This window comes from Giraffa tippelskirchi, chromosome 13 (genome assembly GCF_054371585.1).
Source record: "Giraffa tippelskirchi isolate mGirTip1 chromosome 13, T2T-mGirTip1v1.2.pri, whole genome shotgun sequence".
NCBI lineage: Eukaryota > Metazoa > Chordata > Mammalia > Artiodactyla > Giraffidae > Giraffa > Giraffa tippelskirchi.
Window position 1 is genome coordinate 41531395 of NC_137287.1, and position 22323 is coordinate 41553717.

Here is a 22323-nt window from a genome sequence, read left to right on the forward strand (position 1 = left end):
GTGTTGTATGTCCATTATATATACATATATATGTCCATTAAATTGAAATAGCAGATGTAGACAACAGTGAAATTGTCCACCAACAGGATTATTAAACCATGGTCTGTGCCACCAGTAAAGGCGTGAGGTAGGTTTTTATATGCTTCCCTGAAAAGAATTTGAAAAGAGCCGGAGCACCGAGGAGGCCGTTAAACGAGTGTTTGTTGGAGCCTAGACGTGATCTGGAGGGACTTGTGCCCGACTTCCCACGGCGGTGTCTGTCTGGGGGCAGGGGCGGGGGCTCCCATCTTTTATTTCCTTCCTTGAGCAAGCCTGCAGTACTGTTAGGCTTGCCTCCCTCTCCACCCACCCCGGTGCTCAGGGATTGCCTGAGCTGCACCCCGCGCAGCCTGGGAGACAGGCACAGCTCTGAGCCTGGTCAGTGTCTTCGCCTCCGGGCTCCAGTTTAGTGAGCAGCCCCGCTCACCTGCCAGTCGATGGGCAGTCCCCAGACCCCCATGTGGCAGCTGGCTGTCCATGGGGGTGGAAGGTGGGTTTATGGTGGGGTGCTGGCCCCTCTCGCCCCCTTAGGTCAGCCTCCGCACTCTGTGCTCGTGGTCTCAGATGTGGGCGGCCCGTGTCCGCCTCCCGCGCGAGGCGTACGTCACCGGTCGCTGCAGTTATCTCCTGAATCAGGCAGAGGGACTTTGCTGCAAGCGCAGGGGCGGCCGGGTGACAAGCTGCCTGCAGGTCTCGGGGGAGCATCACGCCTGCCATGGGCGCCGGCAGCTGCATCTGGAGAGGTGAGTGTCGCCCCAGCTTCTCCACTGCTCAAGTCAGCGTAGACTTTGGGGGACGGGGCAGGTGGCCCGCCAGCCCAGAGCTCAGGAAGAGCCTGGGGGCCACACTCAGAAGGGCGGCAGGGCGTTTGGGAGGCCACCCTGGTTCATCAACTCTGTCCTGCCTTGGGCATCTCCTGGCGACAGACATGTGGCATAGGAATGGCGGGCCGTCCTGGCCTGCCCTGTAGGCGGCGTGGGTGCCTCTGGGCAGAGGGAAGGGCACTGAGCTCGTCAGGTGGAGTTAGGGCCAGGGTAGTTCCTGACCTCTTGGGGGCAGTGCGTGGGCATTCTAGGGTCAGGTGGTCTCAGCTCAGACGACTGTGAGTGGAGACGGGGTTCCGTCCTGGGGCTGGTAAAGCCTCTGCTCTCCCCCATGCCTTTGAGGGGCTTTAGGTCTGAAGAGGAGCTGGGCATCTGTGGAACCCCCTGGGACCTGTGGGCAGGGCAGCAGGAGAGGGCAGGCTTCCAGGAGGGCTACACAGCCAAGAAGATGGAGAGGAAGAAGGCTCGTGCTCGAATGTTCCAGAGCCCCCTCCTAGGGGCCCAAGGCGTTAACCTCGTCTTCTCCAGGCAAGGGCAGGCCTGGGGGAGGGGTGCCCACAGTGTGAATCAGACGCCCTGGGGGAGCCTGATGCCAGGGCTGCAGACGGCCGCAGCTTAGGCCTCAGAAGCTGCGAGGCTGCAGACACCCAGTGCGGGCTGCTTGGCGGGGGCTGGGCGGGCGTGGGCGGAGCAGAGCGCCCCACCCCACCCCACCCCCGTTGAACCCCAGGCGGGTGTCTGCATCCTTCCAGCCGTGCACCTCGGGCTGAAGGCAGCGACCTGGACATTGAGCGGGCTCATCCCGAGGCCCCCGAGGCCCTCCGTGCTCCTCCCATTCCCAGCCTCAGCCCCCTCCTCCCTCTGTCCTGGGTCTTGCTCTCTGGGCCTCGTCCACCCCAGGGCCCCTGCCTCCCGCCCTCGCCTTGCCCTGGCTCTGGCCTGCCCTTTCTGTGTCCTGGGATGTCCAGCGCACTGAGGCAGGTGCCTGTCCGGCTCAGCTGTCCCAGGACAGGTAGCAAGTGCACCTCCTTCTTCCGCCCTGCGCCTTCTGGGATGGGCAGGGAGAGTAACGGGGTACCCTTCTGTCCCCATTAAAAGGTACAGACTGTGTGAAAGGGGACAGGAAGTGGGTGAAGCCAATCCGGAGGGTGTGGTGTGATGCATAAACCCCACCCTGAGGGCGTCTCACCTGGTGAGGCCCAGGGGAGCCGACCCTGGGACGGGCCACATCTGAGGTCCCAGCAGGGGTCCAGCTGCATGGCAGCCCACGACTTCATGGCGGGCCAGGAAGCCAGCAGGCAGGCTGCGGCCTGGTGGTCATCTGGGCCAGACCTTGACCCCGAGACCAGGGAGGAGACAGGGCTGGGAAAAAGGGCTGGAGTGCTGTGTGCTGAAGGCTGTGTCCACGACCCAGTGGGAAGGGTCGAGCTGGGTGGAGATGTCGGCCCTGCCCCTGCAGGACAGGCGTGTGGGGCCGCTCCCCCGCGGGGCCCCATCCTGTGTCACGGCCTGTCTCATCTGGGTGTGATTGGGCCTCCCTGGGGCCATCCCGGTGCCTCTTCCAGGACCAGGGAGTAGCCGCTGGGGTTTCTGGCCCACCTGGCCCAGGGTCTGCTGTCGAGGATGGGGCGGGCCTGCCTCAAGGGCAGGGGAGGCTCGCAGGCTTGTGTGGAAACTAGAGGGATGTGTGCCCAGTCCAGGAGACAGTGCCCCCGATGCAGCCAGCCTGTTGTCTCTGGGCCTGGGCCTCCTCGCCCATAGCACAGTGACAGCGCCGCCCCGCCTGGCTCGCAGGGTGTGGATGAGAACGCTGAGCGGAGAGAGCGTGGGGGCCTCCCTGCAGATGGCCGCGTGCTGCTTGCCCTGCTCACCTCTCCCCGGGAAGGCTCCAGGCCTGCCACTTGGCACGAGTGTCCTGTGTGGGTCTGTCCTCCTCATGTCTGACCCCGGGGCCCGCTGAGCTAGGAGCTGCCCACTCCTTGCTCCTGAGGCAGCCTGTGGCCCTGCTGGCCCAGGTCTCAAAGATGCAGGCGTCCCTCCACGCTGGGGCCATGGCTGACCATGCTGGGGCCTGGACCAGCTCTCACCTGCAGTGGCAGCTGTGCCCCTGTGTCCTAAGTGCCCCCGCCCCCACGTCCTAAGTGCCCCCTTCCCCCCACATCCTAAGTGCCCCCTTCCCCCCACATCCTAAGTGCCCCTCGCCCACCACGTCCTAAGTGCCCCTCGCCCCCCACGTCCTAAGTGCCTCCCACCACCCACGTCCTAAGTGCCCCCTCCCCACCACGTCCTAAGTGCTCCCCTTCCCCCCACGTCCTAAGTGCCCCTCGCCTCCCACATCCTAAGTGCCCCCTCCCCACCACGTCCTAAGTGCTCCCCTTCCCCCCACGTCCTAAGTGCCTCCCACCACCCACGTCCTAAGTGCTCCCCTTCCCCCCACATCCTAAGTGCCCCCGCCCCCCACACCCTAAGTGCCCCCTTCCCCCCACGTCTAAGTGCCCCCTTCCCCCCACATCCTAAGGGCCCCCTTCCCCCCACACCCTAAGGGCCCCCGCCCCCCACACCCTAAGTGCCTCCTTCCCCCCACATCCTAAGTGCCCCCCACCCCCCACGTCCTAAGTGCCCCCTTCCCCCCACGTCCTAAGTGCTCCCCTTCCCCCCACATCCTAAGTGCCTCCCACCACCCACGTCCTAAGGGCCCCCTTACCCCCACACCCTAAGGGCCCCCGCCCCCCACACCCTAAATGCCTCCTTCCCCCCACACCCTAAGTGTCCCCTCGCCCCCCACGTCCTAAGTGCCTCCCACCCCCCACGTCCTAAGTGCCCCCTTCCCCCCACATCCTAAGGGCCCCCTTCCACCCACATCCTAAGGGCCCCCGCCCCCCACACCCTAAATGCCTCCTTCCCCCCACACCCTAAGTGTCCCCTCGCCCCCCACGTCCTAAGTGCCTCCCACCCCCCACGTCCTAAGTACCCCCTTCCCCCCACATCCTAAGGGCCCCCTTCCACCCACATCCTAAGGGCCCCCGCCCCCCACACCCTAAGTGCTTCCTTCCCCCCACATCCTAAGTGCCCCTCAACCCCCACATCCTAAGTGCCCCCCGCCCCCCACATCCTAAGTGTCCCCTTCCCCCCACGTCCTAAGTGCCCCCTGCCCCCGACATCCTAAGGGCCCCCTTTCCCCCCACATCCTAAGTGCTCCCCACCCCCCATGACCTTGTTGTCTGCTTCCTGCCCCCTGCATCCTGGTGTCCCTCTGACCCGTCTCGGGCTCCCTGAGAGCCAGCTCCCTTCTCCACCCGTGACTGCCATGGCGGTTTGTGGCAGGTGATGCTTCAGTCCAGGGGAGGGTGAGGTCTTCCTGCCTTTGACCCGACAGGGGTCTGTCCTGTGGGTCCGTGAAGAAGCCGCGGGGGGCGGGGGAGGGCGTCTGCTGCCGGGAGAGTGACTGTGGGCTCTGGATGCTTCCGTGCTGTGGTCTGGGCTCATCTGCTGCTTTCCTGAGTCCTTATCACCCATCAGGCTTGCATAACCAGGCTGGCCCTGCTTCCTGCAAAGGAACTATCAGTGTACCATCTGGAGCTGCAAAAATGGGGTGATAGGGCGTCAGCAGCCTGCTCACCCCAAGGTGCTTCCTCGTACCCTGCCCCCTGCACTGGGAGCCCCGCCCCAGGGTGCTGTCCTTGGCAGGGCTTCTCGGGACGGGAGGTGCTGGCTGGCATGTGGACACCCGCTGCCCTTCCTCTGCTGTCCTGGGGCAGAGCCCTGGGATCAGCTCCCCATTGGGAACCAGGGACTGCCCCCCGCCTCTCGTGTCTCTGGTGGGAACTCATGTGGATGATACACCTTGCACAGTCGGCCCAGGTGTGACACCAGGGGTCCAGCAGATCCTCCCTGTGGTCGTTGTCCACAACCATATTCCCCCAACCCTGCCTCCCCTGCGGGAGGGACCTGGGGCCCAGGCTCGGAGCGGTGCGTGGCTGGTTCAGAGTCCAGCGACCTGGGAGGCCTGAGCTTGAGCTCCTGCTGGTGCCGCTCCCCTGCGGTGCTCAGCCCCCTTCACGGGATGGGATGAGGGGGTAGGTGATGACTCGCTTGAAGCGCCCCCCTGCACTGTGCCACCTCAGGGGGTGCTCTCTACACAGCCTCTCAGCCCAGCCTCTTCCAGGTTGGACCTTGCAGAGCGAAGTTCTGATGCTCAAGGCGGGCACCTGCTTCCTGCTCTGCGCCTGTGTCTGCGCCTGGCTCGGCCTGGGCATCCCTGTCCTGGGGGACAGAGGAGGTGAGGGCTGGCTCAGTGGGTGGGGGGTGTGGGTGCAGAGTGGGGCAGGGTCTGGGCTGCGGGTGCCTGTCTTCGGCCGACCAGCCGGGGCTTCAGCCCCACCCAGGGTGCCCGGTCAGAGCCCATCCCCTCGGGGCGCCCAGCCCTGCTGTGGTCACCTCGGGGCTCCTTCTCTCGGGCCTGCCCTGTCAGAGGGGGTCAGCGCCAGACCCTCCCCCTCCCCCGGCTCTGCCCTGAAGCAGCCATGGTGGACTTGCCACGGTCACTGTTCCCAGGGCCGGGGCCAGGGGCTTTCACGTGTCACAATAACAACATCCTCAGGATTGAGTGCCGCTGGCCTGCCCCCATGCTGGGCCAGGGGGCCGGCTCCTGGCTGCTCTTTACCAGGTGAGGCTGGTGGGCGGGGGCAGAGGGCAGGGAGCCGGGGTGGGGGCCATGGTCCCTTGGTGCTCACGTGTCCTTTCCAGCAACCTTGCGCCGGGCAGCGAGCACAAGTGTGTCTTCTGGGGCGGTGTGTGCACTGTGGAGCTGCCGCCTGAGGAGGTCCTCGTGCCTGCTGACAACTTCACCATCACCTTCCACCACCTCGTCTCCGGGAAGGAGCAGGTCAGCGTGGTGGATCCACAGTATCTGCCCCGGAGACACGGTGAGACCTGGGTCGGGTGTGTTGGCTGGGAATCCCCTGGCCACAGAGCCCGCCGCCCATCACCCCCACCACCCAGTCAGTGCTCTCGGTCCCTGCGGACAGATCCAGGGCTTGCACCAGGTGGGGACCGGGCCGGGCCCACTGGTTGCTGGAGGGCTCAGGTCCGGAGGAGGATGAAGGAGCAGAGCTTTGTGTTGGGGCAGGAGCTGCAGTGTGAGCCCCTTGAAATGCACTTCAGGCACACCAGGAAGAATATGCAGCAGCAGCTTAGATTTGAGACGCACCTTGGCTGGCTCAGGGGTTGGAGGAAGTCATTGCTGTCTCATTCCACCTGGGCCTTCTCTGGAGCAGTCTCCCAGTGAGGCCTTGCTCCGAGAGGGCCTCGGTCACACCCACGTCCTTCCCGGGAATCTTTCTGACCCCCGGTCTTGGGCGTGCTGACCCGCACACCCTCACGTGGCTTCGTTCTGTTTCAGTGAAGCTGGACCCTCCCTCGGACTTGCAGAGCAATGCCAGCTCTGAGCACTGTGTCCTGACCTGGAGCGTCAGTCCTGCCTTGGAGCCGCTGGCCACGCTCCTCAGCTATGAGCTGGCCTTCAAGAGGCGGGAGGAAGCCTGGGAGGTAAAGCTGGGTCATCCACCCTGGGGGCCCGTCTCTCCTAGAAGCAGCAAGAGATGCTGCTCTTCCCACCCAGGGTGCTCTCACTTTGGAATTACAAGGAAGGCAGTGATCAGAGCCAAGGGTATGTGAGTGCAGAGTGGTGAGCGTGCCTGTGTGTGAGCGCGTGTTCACAGGGCCTGCCTGTGTGGATGAGTGTGCATGCAAGTGAATGCATGTGTGCATGTGGACATGTGCAGTGTGCCCGCGTGCTTGTGCATGTCCTCGAGGGCTGATGACCCAGTCTTACCACCAGCATCTCCTGACTGTGCTAATCCCCAGTGGGCTCGGCACAAGGATCACATCGTTGGGGTGACCTGGCTCAAACTTGAAGCCGCCGAGTTGGACCCCGGCTCTGCCTATGAGGCCCGGCTGCGCGTCCAGATGGCCGCCCTAGAGGGCGAGATGGCGGAGGAGGAGCGATATGAGGGTGTGTGGAGTGACTGGAGCCAGCCTGCCTGCTTTGCCGCCCCCCTGAGACAAGGTGGGCGCTGCCGTGGCCGCTGCCCCCGGGGTCTGGGTGGGGCCCCTGCCTGCCTCCGAGTGTCCCACCTTTCCCCCTCCTACCCTCTCTCCTTGAGGTGGTCAATGGGGTCAGCTTGGGGGTCTCCCGGGAGCCACTGTGGCCCCAGGCTGCACAGCAGGGCCTGCTGCTGCCCGTGGAGCCGGGCATGGCCTTGTCTGCTTAGGGCAGCCTGGCTGACCCCATGGACAGAGGTCCTGAAGGATCGCAGACCCTGTTGACCCTGTGGATGGAAAAGGCGAGGCCCAGGGGTGCGTGACTCACCAAGGTGCTCTTGCAGGCGCGAAACAAACCTCCAGGGCCTGTCACATACTGTGTCTGTGGCCCAGGCGCTCGTCTGGACACCTTGCCAGGCGGGTCAGAGGACGCAGCCATGGTCCTTCCCCCGCAGGTCGTCTGGTCCCTGCTCTGGGGCGGTCCGACAGCACCCTGGTGGCTGTGTCCATCTTCCTCCTGCTGAGCAGCCTGACCTACGTACTGTTCAAACTGTTACCCAGGTGGGTAGCCAGAGGTGTGTGTGAGAGCATGTGCTTGTGTGCGTGTGATCTTGTGTGTGGGTGTGTGCTATGTGCGTGTGATCGTGTGTGGGGGTGTGTGCTTGTGTGCATGTGATCGTGTGTGGGGGTGTGTGCTTGTGTGCGTGTGGTCGTGTGTGGAGGTCTGTGCTTGTGTGCGTGTGATGGTGTGTGGGGGTGTGTGTGTGTGTGTTTGGGTGTGGGGTCAACAGTGCATTGAAGGTCCAAACCTGCGGCCCCTTCCCGCATACTCCTGGATGGGGAGGGGTTTCATGCCTCTGCCCTGGACCAGTGGGGAGTTCCCAAGTTGCCACGTGCACGGGGGTGGCAGGCAGTGTGTCCCCAAAGGGCCCTGGAGGGACTGAGAGGCACTGGACTGTGGTCTGAGCCCTGTCTCCTGGCTCTGGAGGTACCAGCCTGTTGCCTGGTTCTGTGGGGACAGTGCTGGGCGTCTGGTTTCCATGGGCCCCTGTCCCTGGCCCTGGGGGATGCCACCGAGATCCAGATGAACACAAAGGCCCTCCTGAAACAAGCCATCACGTGTGTCAGGTTACAGGGGTGCAGGGCCAGCCCCGCAGGAGACTGGCTGGGCATGGACAGGGAGCAGAGAGGGTGAGAGGCGGCTGGACAGAGAGAGCCTGGGCGAAGGACAGGTCGGGCTTTTCCTTGGGTCAAAGGAAAGCCCTTGAAGCCTGGCCACATGTGACGTGACCTGGCTGATGTTTTGAGAGAGGAAGTTCATGGTACAAGTGAGGAGGAGGCCTGCGGGGCAACCAGCAGCGGTGTCCAGACGGAGGCGAGTGTGGGAGCTGGCGGGAGAAGCAGAGATGGAGTAAAGGGGAGGGATATGCCAGGGTCTCAGGAGCAGAAACTGACGGGATGTGCGGGTGGATGAGACGTGACCTGTGGCCCCTGAGGCCAGCCGGGTGTGGGGAGTCGGGCCAAGCCCCTGGGGAGGCTGCTGAGGTTGACTCGGACCTGCTGGATTGGAGCCCAGTGTGCCGTCCTCAGGGAAGGACCATTGGGTCCTGGGTGGGTAGATGCTCAGGGAGAAATCAGGCGGGCTTCCTGGAGGTGCTGTCTCCCTCTCAGACTGAGGACAAAGCTGGGCATCTCCACTGCATGGCTTGGTATAACTCAGTTCTGTGGGGTCACCTTCACGGGGGCCACAGGTGCCAGGTGTCAGACCTGGACCCAGAGAAGGGAGGGTGCACACGGGGCAGGGACGGGCCTGCTGCTAGAAGGAGCCGAGGTCCCTGCAGTGACCGCTGGAGCAGGGCCACAAGGAGCCCCTGGCTCAGGTCTCTGCAGGCCCCTGACTGCCGTCTCCTGGCTGCAGGATGAAGACAGCCTTGTACCAGGATGTGCCGTCTCCAGGCCCATTCTTCCAGCCTCTGTACAGCGTACACAACGGGGACTTCCAGGTCTGTGACCCTGCGTGCCAGGGTTGGGGGTGGGGCCGGGGTGCCCAGATGTCCGGCCTACCCAGGATGTGGGCTTGGGTGAGGCTTGGGGGCCTCTGTCAGTGCTTTGAGCTTTTTTAGTGTATATAGAGGCCTATAGAGTATATATATAGATATATACACACTGTGACTCAAATGGGCAAGAAGAAAAATTAGCTTTGTCGTCTTGCTGAGTTCTTTTTCCTCTTGTGTCTCTGATTTCATTGCTGATGGAGAAACGTGAAGATTCTTGTGACATTGCCTCTTCTGGTTTGCAGCAGCCCTTTGAGCTGCTGGCTCGGGGGGCTGTGTCTTCTGCTGCCCCGGGGCCATTCCTGGTCCCTGGGCTATTCTCGTGGCCACTGTGGAGGGCCTGGCCCTCCAGGCCCGCTGGGTGGTGTGATGAGTTGACCCCCTACCCCTGTCATGGTGCCCTTGTGGGCTCTCACAGGCCACTATGAGGACAGCCTGGCAACCCCATGGTCCCTGCTGCTGGCCACGGGCTCCTGCTCCACAGGCAGAAGGAGTGGCAGGGGAGCTCCATGGATGGTCTCTGGTCCCACCGTCTTGGGCCCCTTGCTTTGTCAGAAGATGGAGCTTCCGGGGTCTGCTGACAGACTCTGCCCAGGTTCTCCCTGCTGGCTCTGTGTGGCTGGGTTCCGCTTGGCCCTTTTCTCTATTAACAGAAAGTACGGTTTCTAAGATTGTCATTGAGAGAGATGATTTGGAGCTTAAAGGTGAGCCCTTGGGCAGGGATGTGGGGTAAAGGTTACCCTGAACTCCCCTTCTGGGCTGTAGGCACCCAGCCCCTTCCTTGGAGAATGACAGCAGTCACCGGGGGTTAGTTAGACCCCCCAGGACGTGGTCTGGAGCCACAGACTGGCTCTCTGATGGAAGGTGTGTGTGCTGCACTCGATGGAGAGCCCTGGCCCCATGTAGGAAACAGCTTCTTAAAAAATTCTTTTCCATGATGGTTTATCACAGGGTATTGGCTCTACAGGAGGACCTTGCTGTTTATCTGTCATGCATGTAATAGTTTGTGTCTGCTAGCCCCAAGCTCCCAGAATATCCCTCCCCCACCCCCTTGGCAATCACAAGTGTCTTCTATGTCCAGGAGCCTGTTTCTGTTTTGTGGACACGTTCACTTGTGTTGTATAAGCGATCTCACATGATATTTGTCTTTGTCTGACTTATTTCACTTAGTATGATAATCTCTGATTGCAGCCGTGTTGCTGCAAATGGCATTATTTCATTCTTTTTATGGCTGAGTTATATTCCGTTGTATGCGCGCGCGCACACACACACACGCATCTTCTTTATCCATTCACATATTGATGGACATTTAGATTGTTTCTATGTCTTGGCTATTGTGCATAATGCTTCAGTGAACATTGAGGTACATGTATCTTTTTTAAAAAAATTACATATTTTTAATTGGAGGGTAGTTGTTTTACAATATTGTGTTGGTTTCAGTTATATATATATATATATATATATATATATATACACACATATTATATGTGTATATATATATGCATGTCCCTTCCGTCTTGAACCTCCCTCCCATCTCCCACCCCTCTAGGTTGTCACAGAGCATCAGATTTGAGCTCCCTGCTCATATAGCAAAGTTCCACCAGCTGTCTAATTTTACACATGGTAACGCGTAGAACTTTGTCTGGATATATGCCTAAGAGTGGGATTGCTGGGTCATATGGTAGCTCTATTTTTTTATTTTAAGGAGCCTCCATACAGTTTTCTAGAGTGGATGAAGTTTATTCCCACTAGCAGTGTAGGAGGGTTCCCTTTTCTCTACACCCTCTCCAGCATTTATTGTTTGTAGTTTTTAAAATTTGTTTATGTATTTTTGTTTGTGCTGGGTCTTCAATGCTGTGTGTGCTTTCTTTGGTTGTGGTGGGCGAGGACTACTCTTTGTGGCTGTGCGCGGGCTTCTCATTGCAGAGACTTCTCTTGTTGGGGAGCACAAGCTCTAGGCATGTGGGCTTCAGTACTTACAGCACGCAGGCTCAGTAGTTGTGACACACGGGCTTAGTTGCTCCATGGCATGTGTGATCTTCCTGGAGCAGGGATTGAACCCACGTCCTCTGCAGGTGGATTCTTACCCACTGTACCACCAAGGAAGTCCTATTTGTAGTTTTTAATGATGGCCATTCTGACCAGTGTGAGATGGTACCTCACTGTAGTTTTCATTTGCATTTCCCTAATAATTACTGATGGCAAGAATTGTTTCATGTACCTCTTGGCCATTTGTGTTTCTTCTTTGGAGAAATGTCTTTTTCAATCTTCTGCCCATTTTTTGATTTTTTTTTTTGTTGATGTTGTTAGTGAGTTGTATGAGCTGTTTGTATATTTTAAAAATTAATCCCTTGTTGGTCACACTGTTTGCAAATATTTTCTCCTAATCTGTATGTTGTCTTTTCATTTTGTTTATGGTTCCTTTGTTGTGGAAAAGCTTGTTAGCTTGGTTAGGTTCCATTTGTTTATTTTTGTTTCTGTTGCCTTGGGATACTGACCTGTAAAAACTTTAGTATGATTTATGTTCGGGAATGTTTTGCCTATGTTCTCTTCTAGAAGTTTCATGGTGACGTGTCTTATGTTTAGATCTTTAAGTCATTTAAAATTTTTTTGTGTATGCATGGTGAAAGGGAGTGTTCTAACTTCGTTGATTTATATGCAGAAACAGCTTCCTTTTGGAGGTGGGGGGCCTCCTGTGGTCCCACAGAGGGGTCCAGGTGTGCTGACCTTGGCCCAGAGGTGCTAGGCCCACAGCACCGCGTGTGTGTGTATGCGTGTGCGTGTGTGTAGTGGGGTTGGGGTGAGGGGCAGCACTGTCTTTGGCCCGTATCTGCACCCTGGCTCAGGCCTCTGTGAGCCCTGGGTCCCGTGTGTGGGGCGTGGGGAGGGAGGGGGCCCTGTGCTGAGGCTGGGCTGGCCCATGGCGGGTGGACAGGGCGCTCTGGGCCTCTTGGTGTGGCTGTCTGGAGAGCTTCATGGAGAAGGGGCGGCTGCTCCCATGCTGGGCCCTGAACATGCCTCCTGAGGCCTGCCCTCTTCCCGCTGCTCTATTCTAGACCTGGATAGGGGCCTGCGGAGCCGGTCCACAGGCAGGCTGGGACCGTGTCGGCCCCCCACGAGGAGCCCTCCTGGAGGCCCGTGTCCGGGAGGCTGTCACTCTGCTGCACTGTGACCCAGCGGACACCTGGCCGTCGGCGGGCCTGGAGGAGGAGGGCGGCCCTGGGCCCGGCCTCCCAGCAGGTGTGCTGCCAGCAGGACACGTGGAACGGGGGGCACCATCACCTGCCTACCTGCCGCAGGAGGACTGGGCCCCTGCGGGCCGCCCCCAGCTGGCGCCCCCCCAGTGTGAGGGCAGCAGCGGCGACTACTGCGCCCTAGACTGCTCTGCAGGGAGCTAACCTCCGCCTTCCTGGGAAGCGCGTGGAGCTCTGTGCCGCCCCCCCAACCAGTGGCGTTTTCTGTGACTGGTCAAGCCTGGATTCCCAGCGGTGCTGCAGCCTGTCCGTCCTGCGGCTCGTGGACCAGTGTCCCTGGAGCTGACCTGTGACTGGCACTGGACCTCCTGCGGAGGGCCACCCATGAGGTGGTCACATGTAGGATCTGGATGGGGCAGGCGGGCTCCCCCCCACCCCGCACCTGTGGGCCTGGGCCTCTGCCCTCAGCGTCCTGCCATCCTGGCCCCCAGCCACCCCTTCCCTCCCTGCTTCCGGGCTTAACCCCAGGCCCCCTGGAGAAGTGCGGTGTTGGCCCCAAAGCCTGTTCTGCCCTTGGCCCCTTGAGAGGCCGGTCTGGGCCCCGTGGACACAGGTGAGACACAGGGATGAGCTGAGGGCCCGCTTTCTGTGCCTCCCTGGGCTCCCTGCTTTGCTGAGATTAAAAGGGACGGATGGCTGTTTCAAATTGCTGATGGCTGGGGGGCGGGCCTAGAGGACATAGAGGGGAGCTGGGGTCTGCTGCCTGGGGTTTCTGGGGGTACTCAGTGACCAGCTCAGGGAGGCCCTCCCCCCAATCCTCATCCTCCCAGGGGCCCCAGGAAGCTGCGAGCTGTGCCCAGAGCCCCGAGGGTCAGGGCCAGAAGTGACCGCCTGCCGTGGCCTTGGTCTGTGAAGGGCCCTGCCTGTCGCCTCCCCCGTGGTCTGGAGAGAGGGGGGCAGGGCAGAGGGTGCCTGTCTGTCCCCAGTGCTGCCGCAGCAACGTACCACAAGCTGGGTGGCTTAGAACAACAAAAATTTGTGGCCTCACAGTTCTGGGGGCCAGAAATGTGAAATCATGGTGTTGGTGGGGCTGCGGGAGTACCAGGGAGGACCTGACTCAGGCTGTGCCTGGCTTGGGTGATTCCTGGCTTAAGGCCACACAGCTCCAGCCTCACAGCTCCAGCCTCACAACGGCGCTGCCTTCTGTCCAGAGCCCCTCTTTATACCAGTGTCACCACAGTGGATCAGGGCTGACCTGAATGACTTGCTCTATTTTGGCTGAATTATGAGCTGAGACCCTACTTCTATAAAAGGTCATGTTTGCAGGTACTGGGGTAGGACTTCCCTGTGCATTTCTGGACAGTGTCCCTGCCTCTGCCAGACGTCTCCGGATCCCTGCTGGTGCCGGGGCGCCGGGGGGGGGGGGGACCTCCCTAGCACTCTCACTGGGCCTCACACAGAGACCTGGTCCCTCCTGGCTGTGGGACTTGGCTCTGGCACTGGGGTCATTTGTTTAGTGAGGGCTGGGCCGGGCCTGCCTTGAGATTGGAGGTGCTGATGTATTGCAGGTGGGATAGATGGAGGCCTGTCTCCTGGGTGCTGGGCTGGAGAGGCACCTTCCTGTGGACTGAGCAGAGAGAAGCAAAGCCTCCCCAGGTCCTGAAGACACAGGTTCCTCTGGCTCAGACAGGCCCCCCACCCCTCCCGACTGCGTGCTGTGGAGCCCTGAGGTTTGTGGAGAGCCACAGGTGGGGCCAGGCAGGACCCCGAATGTATCTTTAGTTTCCAGAGAGTGGAGGTGTGTGGACGGAAGTGAGGCGCAGGCACCCTCCACTCTAACCAAGGATAAAATATCAGCGTGAATCCACTTCCTGGAGCCGGCCCTGGGGAGCCCCAGGCCAGTGTATTTATAACAGCATCTGTGTAGCTCCTGCAGCTCACGTGGACCTGAGGCCCGCAGGACTAGACAGCTGGGCACAGTGTTCATTTGACTCACACACTTGGTCCTGCTCTTGCCTGAGTAAGAAGCCACTTCTAGAGGCTGGTGGTTATAGGTGGGCCATGCCTGCCCCTCAGTACGACCTGAGCCAGGTGCTTATACACAGTGGGGGTCAGGAAACACTAATTTCCACCTATTCTGGGGAGATGACCCTTGGCAACTGCACACTGAGACACGATGAGCCCCGATGAGGGGTTGCTGATCCCCATGCACCTGTGAAGGAGGCAGGGAAGGTGGCCTGGGACTCGACGAGGGAGCTGCCGGAGGGAGGAGCTGAGTGACAGTGTGGATGGAGCACAAGTATCCAAAGGGTGGCTGGCTGGGCCCCGCAGCAGCTGGGCCGTGGACGGCCCTGGAGGCTCGGCCGAGGCGGGGGCTGTTCGGGAGGCTCAGGGCGCTCTCTCTTTGGCTTTTGATGCGGTAAATCTTACATAGGATGAAATGCACTGTTTTCAAGTGTGCGCTCCAGTGACATTCAGGACGTCTGTCTTGTGTGCAGCTCTCACCTCTGTCTAGTTTCCACTCTGAAGGGAAACCCCCTGAGCGCCCACTCCCCTCTCCACCCTCCCTGTGACCTCCGGCCCCCACGAGTCCATTTTCTGTCTTATGATTTACCAACGGGGGATATTTCATACAAATGGCGTTGTATAATACATGGCCTTTAGTGTTCTTTTTTTTTTTCCTCTTAGTGTAGTGGTACTGAGCTTTGTCCACATTGTAGTGGACAGTCTATGGCCAGACTGTATGCTCGTCCTTAGACAGATATTTGGGTTATTTCCACCTTTTCACTCTTGGGAACTGTGCTGCTATGAAAGTTACTGTGTAAGTTTTTGTTTGAATACCTCTTTTCAATTCTTTGTGTGTATTCCTAGGTTTAGACTTGCTAGATTACGTGTTACGAGTTGGGGAGACCAGTATTGGGTTGATGAAATGGTCATTTGGCTTTTTCCATAGGACGTGATGGACAAACCCAAATGAACTTTTTGGCCAACCCAGTAAATAGCATGAGAAACAGAGTGGTTCCTGTTGTAGCCTTGCTGGCTGTCTCATCCAGGCATGCCCCAAATCCTTCTAGGAATGAACCCTCTGCTTTTCCCATACCCTTAGTCTCAAAGTTCAGGAGTGCCCCATTCCAAGACCATTCTGGGTCTTGACCACACTTGGCCCATGTTTTAAAAACCTGGGCCTCTTGTACTTTACAGCCTTTGCCCTGAGGTATCTTCAAGGTAGCCTTTGACAACCTGACACCATTAATCTGACTTTCTGTCTTTGTTTTCTCATCCTGCTTGTAGGACAAGCTGTTAAGACATCTCCTTCACTGTTTTCGGTACTTTATGACCCTGGCTGCTCATTTTGTGCTGATTCTCTAAGTCAGGGTTTCCTGGTAGATTTGAAACCCAAAGCAAAGATTAGCTGTATACAACTTTCAGAGAACAGCATTAATTTATATTTGAGGAGTCCTTGCGTATTTCTCATAAGCAAGGTCTATTTTTATAGATTTATACTTAGTTTGCTAAATTTATTATTATGTAATCATTAAGAGTTAGATCAGATTAAATAGTAATATAGGGCTTCCCAGGTGGTGCTAATAGTAAAGAATCCACCTGCCAGTGCAGGAGATGTGAGAGACCTGGGTTCGATCCCTGGGTCGGGAAGATCTGCTGGAGTAGGAAATGGCACCCTACTCCAGTATTCTTGCCTGGAGAATGCCATGGACAGAGGGACCTGGTGGGTTCCAGTCCATGGGTCACAAAGAGTCAGACCCTACTGAGCACACACACACAAATAGTAACACAGTACCTATTCATGTACATCCTCCCAGCTTAAGCAATGAAACACTATCAGTACAAAGAAGGAGGTACATTTTCCTCTTTTATCCCCAGACGTAATAACTACTCTGAATTTAGAGTTCAACATTCCGTTATTTTTCTTTATACTTTTACTGCATATTCCTAAACAAAATATGTAGCGTTGTTTTATTTATTTTTATTTTTTAAATATTTATTTTATTTATTTGGCTGTGCGAGGTCTCAGCTGAGGCTCGATCTTCCATCTTTGTCGTGGCATGTTGAATCTTTCAGTTGCAGCGTGTGAGATCTTTAGTTGTGACATGTGAACTCTTAGTTGCAGCATGCAGGACCTAGTTCCCTGAGCAGGGGTCAAACTTCGGCCCTCTGCATTGGGAGTGCAGAATTTTAGCCACTGGATCACCAGGGAAGTTCCTGTCCTGTGGTTTTCTACTTTTAAAACTTTGTGTAAATGAAATTATACTGTGAGTACTCTGCAACTTCATATTTTTTTTAATCAACATTATGTTAGTGAGATTCATCCATGTTGTCAAGTGTAGCTTTCATTCATTTTTGCTGCTGAGTCCATTGTACGAAGAGATCAGAACACATAATTTTTTACCCTCCTGTCACACATCTAATTAAAGTGTTTCCAATTTTGGTTTTATGGACAGTTTTATTACATGTTCTTTTTATGTTAACTTCTTTAGGGTCTGTGCCTAGGGAAGAAATTGCTGAGAGAAATAATACACCATCTTCAAATTACTAGCTATTCCTGCACAAATAATTATCTGAGGTCATGGTACCAATTTATAGTCCAACCAAAAATCTAGGAGTCCTTCTTGTAGCATATCGTCTCCTATCGTCTCCAATGATACTCAGTATTTTCCAGCTTTTTCATTGTTGCCAGTTTCATATTTGTTAAATGTGTCTCTTTGATGTTTATAATTTGTATTTTCCTGATGGCTAGGTAAAGACCCATTTTTTTTCATGTTTACTGGCATGTGGTTTTCTACTTCTGTTAACTGCTTGTCATACCTTTTGCCCATGAGTTTCTTTTTGTCTTCTTCTCATTTACTTGTAGACATCGTTTATATATGCTGGATCCTAATCCTCTGTTAGTAGAGATTTTGGTCTTTTTTTTCAATGGTGGATCCCAAGTGCCTCAGGCAGTCTCTGGTAGGTGTTCAAAAGTATTTGTTGAATGAATGAATAGCTGTTTATTCATCTTATCATTTATAGTTGGCCTTGTATGTCTTTTTAAAGCTACCTTGATACCACACAGATATCTTCTTATATTTTCTTTTAGATGTTTAACCTCATATATTTTTTTGCCCAAGGAAGTTATTTTATATCCTATATGGCTTTCCAACGGGCTTCGCCACTCACTGTGATACTCGACAGCTCTACCTCAAGAACCTCAATTTTGAGACTTTGCTCGTGATCCAGTGGTTATGTCTCCATGGACTTGGGTTTAATCCTTGGTCAGGGAACTAGATCCTGCATGCTACAACTAAGACCCAGTGCAGCCAAAAAAAAAAAAAAAATCAAAAGAACTTCAATATAGCCCCTTATTTAAAGAAGTGATATGAACTGCCTTGCAGGGTTGATGTGAGATTAATTTACATAAACTGTCAAGCATGTAATACATGCCTGACACACAGTAAGCCATTCAATACTGTGGCTGTTTCTGCCTTCTCTTGTCTCCTAACTGAGGGCGGCAAAGTTCTAGGAATATGAAACCTTCTCCCCATGCGAGCAACTTCCCCGTGGATGAGGAGAAACCCATGATGGGCCCTTTCCAGCTTCTTTCTGGCAGCTAGCTCATCCTCCCTCTGCCTTCCTCCTGGTCTGGCCTCATCTCCTCAGCCTGGGTTTCTGCACTACGCCAAGTAGCAAATGCCTCTCTTTTACAACCTGTGACAAATCCCCGAGTAGATGCAGGCAAGCCTTTGAGCCGCTACACCATCTTTCATTTTGAACGCTTAAAGAGACTTTTCATCAGAACAGAACTGCTTTGCAAAGGATATAGGCTGCGTTCCTCCTAAGGAGGGTTTGTGATCCGTTCGCATTTCAGTTATTCCTAAACACAACCAACGACATCAGTCAGTTCTTTACTGTGGGCATTGACCTGCTGTGGGAGGGGACCAACAGATTCGTGGTAATGGTCAGCCCTCAACTAAATGTAAGTATTAGATGTAGTCACGGTGAATTATTATCCTTTTAAAATTTATTTTTAAAAATTATTTATTTATTCATTTATTTATTATCTTTGGCTGCACTAGGTCCTTGTTGCTGCACACAGGCTGCTCTTTGCTGTGGTGAGTGGGCATCTGATTGTGGTGGCTTCTCTGCTTGGCAGCTCATGGGCTCGAGAGCTCCGCTCCGCCGCCCAGTGGCTTGTGGAATCTCCCTGAACCAAGAATCGAACCTGTGTCCCCTCTATTGGCAGGTAGATTCTTTACCACTGGAACACCAGAGAGGGCTTCCCAGGTGGCGCTAGTGGTAAAGAAACTGCCTGGCAATGCAGGAGACACGAGCTCAAGCCTCGGGTCGGGAAGATCCCCTGGAGGACGGCATGGCAACCCACTCCAGTATTCTTGCCTGGAGAATCCCTTGGACAGAGGAGCTTGGTGGGATATAATCCATAGCAAAGAGTCGGATGTGACCGGAGTGGTTTAGCATGCACCAGGGAAGTTCTGTTATTTTTTGAATCTTTATTTTTGTTTATTTTCTTGGCCGTGCCAGGTCGTAGTTGCGGCACTCGGGATCTTCAGTTGTGGCATGTGGGCTCTAGTTCCCTGACCAGGGATTGAACCCAGGCCCCCAGGCCCCCTGCATTGGGAGCGCAGCGTCTTAGCTACTGGACCACCAGGGAAGTCCCTGGAGTTGAGTCTTAACAAAGGCTGGAGTAAATGAGGCTCTGTCTTTCTTCCCTTTACAGTACTGATAAGCTACTTATGATTTAAATGTGTTTTGAGTAATGTTTCAACATGTCCCTCAATATTAGTTTTTAGATTGGGAGGTTAAGTGACCATATCATTAGTGTGTTTTAAAATTAGCAAAATTTGTCTGAAATGCTCTCATAATAGTTTCTTTAGAATTTAAATTCCTTGAGGGTAGAACTACATCTGTCTCCTTTACCACTGTCATCCTTAGTGCTATGACCTGGCATGAAGCAGGTGCTCAAAAATACAGAATGAATGAGTGAATGAATGTGCTAAGACCAAGAGTACTTCATAACCATATTATGGTTTTAGCTGTCTAAGCTTTTAAACATGAATGTGTTCTGAGATGTTATTTGGAGTGTAGCAATTTTTGTGTACACTTAGAAAGTTAAGATTTCGGTTTGTTCTTCATTTGCATTTAAACATCTGAAAGTCCAACTTGCTCAAATGTATTTCAAACCTGATCCTTGCTGGCCATGAGTAGTATATTCTGTAAAATCTTTGCCAGCCTGGTAAGTGTTTTAACTTTCTTTCTTATTGCTACTGATATCATACCTTTTTTGGTTGTTGGCCTTTCTTCTTTTGTGAGTTTCCTATTCATATCTTTTGCCCATTTTTAAAATGAATCTGTTCCTCACCTTCTTAATTGTTTTTAAGGGCTATTTTTACATGTTGGCATTAATAATCATTTGTTATGTGTGTTTCAAGTATTTTCATGTTTGATTTTTCAGTTTTCAAGTTTAATATTAGCTGTATAAATATTTGTATGGTTTCTGCCTTTGATGTTGTACTTCTAAAGATTTTCCCCACATCCAGATCTGATATGGACTACCAGGGAAGTCCCTGAAGTTTTAAATAGAGTGGTCAGGGTAAGGGGGCCAAGATAGGGGAGGGTTTCTTAGGGAAACACTTCTTCTTTTCCTCTTTTCTAAACACATGAGTTTGGAGAAGGCAATGGCACCCCACTCCAGTACTCTTGCCTGGAAAATCCCATGGACAGGGGAGCCTGGCAGGCTTCATTCCATGGGGTCGCTAAGAGTCGGACACGACTGAGCGACTTCACTTTCACTTTTCACTTTTGTGCATTGGAGAAGGAAATGGCAACCCACTCCAGTGTTCTTGCCTGGAGAATCCCAGGGACGGGGGAGCCTGGTGGGCTGCCATCTATGGGGTCGCACAGAGTCGGACACGACTGAAGTGACTTAGCAGTAGCAAACACATGAGTTGGAGCCTGCCCTCTTCCTTGCAGGCTTCACAGCGTTGACTCTCTCTAGGAACCTGGCTGGGATCTACCAGGCTCTGGAGTCATTTGCTTTTACCTACAGCAGCGCTGTGACGCTTTGCTCCTTGGCCCCAAGTGCCTGTCTGCCTCCACAGCTCTCTGACTCCAGCCAGGCCAGGCCCCAGCCCTCCTCTCTGGCTGTTCCAATGTCTCCTGCTCCCAGCGAACCCCAGCCCACCCCACCCAGGCCCCAAGAGCACAAGTGCAGGCCTGCGTAGGCAGAAAACACCATTACTGGACAACAGATTGATTACGTGGGCACAGTGTCTTTGTTGCCAACGTCAGAGTCCATCACTAAGCATCATGCAAATCAGTGTATATCCCAATATGTGAGCTTGTATAAGCCAGGAGGGAGGGGGAGAGAGAGGGAGAGAAAGGGAGGAACAGAAGGAAGGAAAAGAGGGAGGGAGTGGGAAAGAGAGAGAGCAAGAGACAGGGAAGGAGGGAAAGAGGAAGGGAGGGAGGGAGAAAGAGAGAAAAATGGAAGGAAGGAGGGAGGGAGGGGGAGAGAGGACAAGAAAGACAAAGAAGGCGGGAGGGGGAAGGAAGGAAGAGAGGGATGGAGAAAGAAAGAAAGAAGAAGAAAAGAAAAGGAGGAAAGAGACAGAAAAGGAGGAAAGGGGAAACTGTCAGTAGTGCTTCAGTCCAGACACACATCGGGGACACAGTCATGTTTATTCAAGGTCTTTCTCACCCTCACGGCTTTCTTTCTTTCAGGAAACAGCTCATCTATGTGGCTGAAATCCTACAGGATTTCAAAACGCAGGCTTCCAAGAGAAGAAAAAGACAGAAATGTGCTGTTTGCACATACTCCCAGAAACATTTATATTCATCCAAGCCAGTTTGTTTTTCTGAGCTCAGCAGGGCAGGAAGTCTTCAGTGCTAACATGTCAGCAGAGCTGCCAGATTTGCCTTTTGGATGCTCCTGCCTTCCAGAATTCTTAAACAAGCGAGGCGATAGGAAGATGGTGATTTACTGTCAGGATGCCTTTGCTCCCTAAGTAGAAAATGGCATCACTCGAATTCCCATAAACTATCCAAAAATACTGGGGGTTTAGCATCAAATGGTAAAGAATTTCTTGAAAACCCAAAGTGATGCTTTTATAAAATTAAGATGCTAACATTAATCCCTACAATTCAATGGTTAACAAAGCTATACTGGAGGCATAAATCAGAAGAAATTGTAACAGATTATCTTCTGTTTTTTTTTTTTTTTTTTTAAGGAGAAAGGCAAACTACAGTGTTTGTTCCAAGCAGGACATTGGGTGTGACATAGGTTTGGGGATTTAAGTTGGCATATTTTTAAGGTATAATTTTAATTATTTAATGATGCATGGAATGATAGTAATTTTCTTTTGCAGGCTTAAAAACACAACCCCATCGTTCCACATTTGTTTGACATGAAAATGTCACTGAGGTTTCAATCCTGAATAAACATAGGATTAGTTTTACACACAGTACCAGACACATGGAAAGTCACACTCACAAGCCAAACTTGGAGATGCTGGACACCTGTTAAAAGTGGTGATGCATATTCACATTTAGAAAGGGGTCCAGATTTGTGGTGGAGAATCCAGGGGTCCAGCCCACCTCCTAAGCTCCATGGGCCCTGCCATGTTCTTTCCTCTCTCTAGTTCTTGTTGTTTTGTTCTTGTTGTTTGTTCTTTAGTCACTAAGTCAAGTCCAACTCTTTTCGACCCCATGGACTGTAGTCCACCGGGCTCCTCTGTGCATGGGATTTCCCAGGCAAGAACACTGGAGTGGGTTGCCATTTCCTTCTCCAGGGGGTCTTCCCAAGCCAGGGATCAAACCCACATCTCCTGCATTGCAGGTGAATTCTTTACTGCTGAGCCACCAGGGAAGACTGGTAGTATAATTGCAATTAGTCAATTAATCACTTAATTTGTAAGAAGCTGTACCACTGAATGCCATGATGCTTCACGTTGTCACAAAGTTCCCAAAACAGTGGATATGTGTATATGTATGGCTGATTCACTTTGCCATATGGCAGAAATTAATGCAACATTGTAAATTAACTCTACTCCAATTTAAAACTTAATTGTAAAAAAGAAGTATGAAATCCATTGATGACTATGGAAATTTCTCAGTGTTAACTTTCCATCTTAATCTAACTTGCACAATATCTGTTACAAT

The 22323-nt window shown here is 54.2% G+C and overlaps 1 protein-coding gene and 1 long non-coding RNA gene across 6 annotated transcripts; both read left to right on the forward strand.

The window, feature by feature from the left end:
- Positions 1-316: 316 nt before the first annotated feature.
- On the forward strand, positions 317-12859 carry IL9R (interleukin 9 receptor). Of its 5 annotated transcripts, none has more exons than XM_081558514.1 (10): positions 393-782; positions 1215-1391; positions 5006-5142; positions 5418-5529; positions 5610-5788; positions 6265-6410; positions 6729-6930; positions 7361-7466; positions 8824-8908; positions 12016-12859. In XM_081558514.1, exons 1-10 carry the CDS (start codon positions 604-606, stop codon positions 12355-12357), a joined length of 1665 nt encoding a protein of 554 aa, XP_081414640.1. In that variant the 5' UTR covers positions 393-603; the 3' UTR covers positions 12358-12859. The 5 variants fall into 5 exon arrangements, with proteins under 5 accessions (XP_081414642.1, XP_081414640.1, XP_081414643.1 ...); XM_081558517.1 differs by having other exon boundaries at positions 689-782; positions 5029-5142; positions 7250-7466; XM_081558516.1 differs by lacking the exon at positions 1215-1391 and having other exon boundaries at positions 317-782; positions 5029-5142; positions 5464-5529.
- Positions 12860-18932: 6073 nt separating this feature from the next.
- LOC145532773 (uncharacterized) lies at positions 18933-20780 on the forward strand. The gene is made up of 2 exons (XR_014073517.1): positions 18933-19857; positions 20002-20780. It is a non-coding gene; the product is annotated as an uncharacterized LOC145532773 (long non-coding RNA).
- The last annotated feature ends 1543 nt before the right edge of the window (positions 20781-22323 follow it).